The sequence below is a fragment of the Poecilia reticulata genome, linkage group LG2 (genome assembly GCF_000633615.1).
Source record: "Poecilia reticulata strain Guanapo linkage group LG2, Guppy_female_1.0+MT, whole genome shotgun sequence".
NCBI lineage: Eukaryota > Metazoa > Chordata > Actinopteri > Cyprinodontiformes > Poeciliidae > Poecilia > Poecilia reticulata.
Genome location: NC_024332.1, coordinates 41,640,704 through 41,646,464, shown reverse-complemented (window position 1 = coordinate 41,646,464; position 5,761 = coordinate 41,640,704). Strand labels below are relative to the sequence as shown.

At 37.4% G+C, this 5,761-nt stretch overlaps 1 protein-coding gene across 1 annotated transcript in view; it reads right to left on the bottom strand.

Annotated features, from left to right (window-relative positions):
* ttn.2 (titin, tandem duplicate 2) overlaps positions 1 to 5,761 on the bottom strand; it is a 228,210-nt gene that overhangs the window by 123,339 nt on the left and 99,110 nt on the right. The window contains exons 90-96 of the mRNA XM_017309405.1: positions 5,509 to 5,661; positions 5,216 to 5,320; positions 4,934 to 5,032; positions 4,160 to 4,756; positions 2,735 to 2,800; positions 1,964 to 2,545; positions 1,625 to 1,693 (exon numbers count right to left, since the gene is read on the bottom strand). Coding sequence (XP_017164894.1) covers positions 1,625 to 1,693; positions 1,964 to 2,545; positions 2,735 to 2,800; positions 4,160 to 4,756; positions 4,934 to 5,032; positions 5,216 to 5,320; positions 5,509 to 5,661 — 1,671 coding nt within the window. The remainder of the gene's footprint in view (positions 1 to 1,624; positions 1,694 to 1,963; positions 2,546 to 2,734; positions 2,801 to 4,159; positions 4,757 to 4,933; positions 5,033 to 5,215; positions 5,321 to 5,508; positions 5,662 to 5,761) is intronic.

Genomic DNA, 5,761 nt, shown 5'->3' with positions numbered 1-5,761 from the left:
CTTGTTTCTCTTTAAAGGGAGAAACCTTCAACATTTTATCTGTAACTGTACTGATGTTTATCTGGTCTTGTCCTATGATCAACCCCTGAGCTTTGCTCATTCTCTCTGTAGTTAACATTTCTTCAGATGCTGGTTTTTCTTTTTGCTCATCATCTTTTGTTGTTTTCTTAGTTTTAACTGGTTTTGAAGGAATTTCTTTCTKTAAAACATCYGCAGTTTTCTCAAACTTTATAAAATGYTCTTCYTTTGGAGGAAAATCTGYTTCACTGATTTGTTGGTCATCAGTTAAAAACTCTGTAGGTTGTTCTGAGACCACTTTGTTTTGTTCACCTAACTCAGCCATTTTGTCTTTGATTGGCAGCCCTTTCTTCATTAAAACTGTTTTTATTGGTAGTTGATTATCCACAGCACCTTTAGTTTTTATTGGTTTTTGTCTTTTCTCTTTAAATGATCTTGAATCCTTYGGATCACCGTCTATTTGACCAGATTGCTCATGAACTGCCAGTAATTCATCTTCTTCTAAAATTTCCTCTTTTACTTTTTCTTCTTCCTGCACACTTTTAGTCTCTTTAAGAGGATAAACTTTAAGAGTTTTATCTTTAACTGTACTAATGGTCACCTGATCTAGTTCAGTAACAGTTTGAGTTTCTGTACATTCCTCAGATGGTTGCGGTGATTTCTTGTCGATAAATCTCCGAACTGTTTCAGGTTTTCCATCTTTTCTAAGCGTCTCTGCTTCAGTCTCATCCTCCACTGCGATGCTTTCTGATCGGATCTTTCTGCCTGGAGYTTCTTTAGTTTTAGCAAACCTCTGTCTTCTCATCTTGGTGGATATTGATGTTTTCTGAGGAACTTCCTCAGGAACTGGGAACTCCCTGTCTGGGACTATGTGACGCTTTTCACAAACTTTGACTTCACTAAAAGTTTCTTTGTSTTGAAGTGAAGTGTCATCTCCACCTAATGTCAGCAGTYTTGGTTTCTCTKYAGCTTCTTTCTTTAAACTCCTGGTATGAATGTCAGCGAGTTTTGTTAAAACTTTTGTTTCAACAACCTCATGTGAATCAGCTTCATGAATKTTTGAGTCTAGATCTTTCTGAGGAGCTTGTTCTGATGTATCCTGTTCTACCATTACAGATATTTTTGGTTTGTATTTAAATTTATTGTTTGTAATTAATCCGTTTGCTGCAGAAACATTAAGAATTTCATGTTTTCCAGTTTCAGCAGCTTCTTTCGGCTCTTCTATGTCTTTGGGAACCAATCTCTTTCGTCTATGTTCATTAGATTTATCCTGAACTTTAATCACATTAATCTTTTCGTCAGTTGAAGGAAAAAAGCCCATTTCCTCTAAACCCTCAGTAACAGAAATTTCTTCAGTTGTTTTGCTGGTTTCTTGTGTCTCAGATTCAATATTCTTGCGTTCTTTACTTGGACCTTYGTGTTCTGCACATGATGCTCTTTTCCCGTCCGCTACAAGAGCTGTGAGTGATGCTGAAGGTTGGAAAAATTRAACAGTTGTGAAGAGAAAGCACCATGAGGCGGTGCCAAGAGATTAGAAACAAACAGACACAAACAGTTGGTGTTAAATGATCGACAATAAAGAGGTTAAATGGTTGCGRTTTTCTACCTTTCTCCACTTTCTTTTCTTTTGTCTCAGCAGGTTTGGAAGGAAGCTTCTTGAGTTTGTCTTCAGTTTCTTTAAAGAATAATCAAATTAAGTTTTAGGTTTGGACATTTAAGAGAAACAAAAGAGAAACAAAAGACGACAAAAACATCAACAGGCGGCGGCTTGAAGGCGACAAAACAAACTCAGAAATGGGATAAAAAGATGAAAAATGATGTTAAACAGAAGAATGGACGTGAAATGGTGACCCCTSGTGGTTRCTGAGGATATTGCATAAAGAMTAAACAACCTCCAACCMACCAGAGTCTGATGAAACAGTTAAATATGAYGTAAYGATGGTACCTCCAGMGGCTGTTTCTGAGGGAATCTGTATCTCTTCTTCTGGTTTTAAAGAGACTGAAGRTTTCATCCGATCCTGGATTAAGAGTTTGGGTTTCTGAGGAGGAACGTCTTCAGACTTCAGCTGCTCTTCTTTTGGCACAAACTTGGTAATAAACTCCAGCTCTGKGAYCGACTCTGAGGTCTCTAGTTCTGCTTTTACAGAGCAGTGGTCCGGTTTTACATCAAACACTGGTGCAGACCTCACCTTTTCCTCTTCGGTTATCTCAAAAGATGCAACCAATTCAGTTAGCTCTGATTTACTTTCTGTCTCTTTCTCTTCTCTGTGAGTTTCTTCTCCTGATCTGCTGAGTTTTCCTGAGATTTTCTCAGATTTCACACTGATAAGCTCTAATTTTTCACTTGTTTTTCTGGCCAACTCTTCTTTAACTGAACATTTTGTTAACTCGTCTGCTGGTGATTCGATCTCTTCAGACTCATCTTCCGTCACTTTTGCTTTAACTTTGTGTTTTATCTCAGAGATTTTAACAGATTTTCTCTCCTCTTCCCGTTTCCTCTGAGTTTCTTCTGGTTTCTCAGTTAGAACTGGTTTTGTAGAAGAAGAGGCGTCATGCAGCGACGCCAAGAGGTGAGAATAAAACACAGAGACAAACATCTACGTTAGAGGGATTAATACAAAGACTGATGATAATCCAACCTGCTGGATTTTATCATCAGGATTTAACAACGAGGATGCGGTTACAATAATCCATCTCGTTTTCAGACGGTCGGTACCTTTTTCAACAGGAACAAAGACTTTCTTCTCCTGACGAATCTTCTCCGTCTTCTCAACTACAGGTTCTTTTATTCAAGTTGTTTTTAGCCCAAGATGGTGAGATCGAAAAAKATTGTTATAAAGAAATAAAGTTAAGACAGTTAGAAACAAACACAGAAARATCCAGAAAACACAAAGATATGAGAGTTTAAAGAGACGTGGAAGATGTTCTGAAACCAGCAGCAAAATCTGGAACTTTTCTGATTATTATACGAAATGCAGGATGATTTCTTTTGTAAAGATGTAGAGGAGACAACAACTCTGAGTATAAGGTGTAAATACTCAGGTTTAAAGGCAAAAAGATGTCCAATGATGCCTAAATGTGGATAAAAAGTTAAGAGAAATTCAGCTATATTTGATGTTCTGAGGTCAGTTTTGCTGTCACGTTTAAAAATTAACACATTTTTCCTCAAGGTTCCCTGTTTTAAATAATTARGAGTGTATRATATTTTATAGTTATTTGATTYAACTTTTCATTGTTGTGAAGGCTTGACTTGCTAATATTTAACATCTGAAGTTCACTTTCTCCATCATATCACTTCCTTGTTTCTTTTTTCTTTTTTTTTTGGCCCTTCTCCACTTTTTGAACCCTTTTCTCACTAATCGCACAGTTATCACTTTCTTTTCCCAACCTTACTCTGTGTCCAGGATGCTATGTCATTTGAAAATTAGGACCGTCAACGTTAGCACAAGTGATTCCTCAGAACTTAATGCATTAAATTCCTTAATATTACATAACAGAGTAACTGGACTAAATGGTTTTTCCAATCTTCCCTCCAAGTTTCTCTCCAGCGCCCCCCGGTGGCCATCACTTTGAAAAACTGTTCTAGATATTCATCATACGTGCAGCTCAAAGTTAGAGAAAAAAGGTTTAAATACACAAAAAATTACAAGAATAAAGTTATAATTACGAGAATAAAGTCGAAATAATACGAAAATAGAGTAACAATACTACAACTTTATTCTCGTAATATTACGCCTTTATTCTTGTGTTAGTTTCACTTTATTCTCATAATATTATGACATACTTTTTGTGAGTTACTCTCGTAATTTTATTTACATTTTTTTTTTGTGTGGGCCTAATACTCTGTAGAAAACATCAATTAGTTTTATGTCCATTTTACACAAAATGAGTTGACATTTTGAGACATTAAAAAATGCAAAACGTAGRTTTTTTCATAATTCAAAGCAAAACTGAACTCAGAAAGAACTTTCAAATACACCTGAATTTATCTAGAAATTTTAACATTTCGGTTTTACTTCTGTGGCGACGTTCTGTAACATTTAACCCGTTCTGTGTTGAAGGTGAAGAATGCCAAACTCAAAGAGATGTTTGATGAAGAAGACAAAGGGAGGAAGAGAGTCGATGTTTTTGTCATCTGTACCTTTCTGAAGAGATTCTTCTCGTTTTGCTCCGAACTTCTCAGGTGTTTTAACAGAAACTGTTTCACCTTCAAAGGTTTTCTCTGCTTGTTTCTGTGGTTTCACTTTGTCAACTTTCTCAGGATGTTTTTTCTGACTGATCACCTCTTCAGCCTTTTTCTGAGGAGGTTTAAGCTCAGGCTTTGTCTCAGGAATTTTCTCTGGAAGTTTTTCAGAAATTTTCTCTGGGAGCTTCTCAGAGACTTTTTTAGGTCGTTTCTCTGAGATTTTTTCTTCAATTTTTTCTGGGATTTTCTCTGGAAGTGTTTCAGAGATTTTTTCTGGAGGTTTCTCTACAATTTTGTCAGGAGGTTTGTCTGGGATTTTTTCTGGACGTTTCTCAGAAATTTTCTCTGGAAGTTTTTCTGGTATTTTTTCCTGTATTTTCTYTGGGATTCTTTCAGCCACCACCTTCTGTGCAACTTCCTGTTTACTTTTCGGCATTTTCTCCGTCACCTCAGCTTTTCTTGCTGCCGTTTCAGATATTTTTTCAGATTTTTTGCCCAACACAGCCTCCTCATCAGGCATTTTCTGGTCAGATTTCTGTTGGRGCTTGAGAGCTTTAAGAGGGTTTGACAGAAAAACATGCAGAAGACATGACCATAAAGAAGAAGAGAATGTGCTAACGCACAATAAAAGGTTATAGCTCACTCATATGGTCTTTTTTGTCAAGCAAAGCAAAAAAGAGAGGTTAATTTTCTAAAATGTATCATATTTTAAGACCAACTAGAGAGTACCTTTGTCCTTCTGAGGTGGCTCTTCTTTGGGAGGAGCCGCTTTAGGTTCTGGTTTCTTCGCTGCTTTCGGAAGATCAGGAACTTTTTCTTCCACGGGAACTTTAAAGAGTACCGTTCACAAATATTACAAGACTTTTCAAGGTCAGAGAATGGAAAAACACTCCACTGAGCGTCACGAATAGAAAGACATGACTGAAACAAACATGGACGGCATGCATCCTCATCATCACGAAAAGAACTTCAGGTTTTAATGTCAGAAGCTRCAGAATGAGCTTCGGATACCTTTAACTGGCTTCTTCTGAGGTTCTTCTGCCTCTTTCTGTACTTTCTGTGGGACTGAAGGAGGTGGAGGAGCAGCCACCTCCTTCTTTACTGGTTCTTCTGGCACTTTAAAAAGAACAAATTACCCTCTGTCACTATGGTAACTGAACCTAAAGACAGTCAGTTCTCTCAAAGAAGGAGGTAAAAAGGTTAATAAGACACAATCGGACTGACACAAAGATTATTTTCTGGGATAAATAATCCAGAAGTTTGAGCAAACGAAGGAGGGGTTTGTGTTAGAAGACGTTGTGTACCTTTCTTCTGAGGTTCCTTTGGTTCTGGTGTTGGTTCTGCAGATTCTGGTTTAGAAGGTTCAGGTTTACGGACTTCTGGTTTTGTTTTCTTCAGTTCTGGCTTTGGTTTTGGAGCTTCTGGTTCAGGTTTGATCTTTGCAGCCTCTTCAGGGGCTTAAAGTGACATTCAGATGGTTTCAGACCAAAGACAGTGAAAGAATCGCTTCCACATTCGAAGCTAAACGGTTTGTTTTCATACAACCGTGAAAACTCA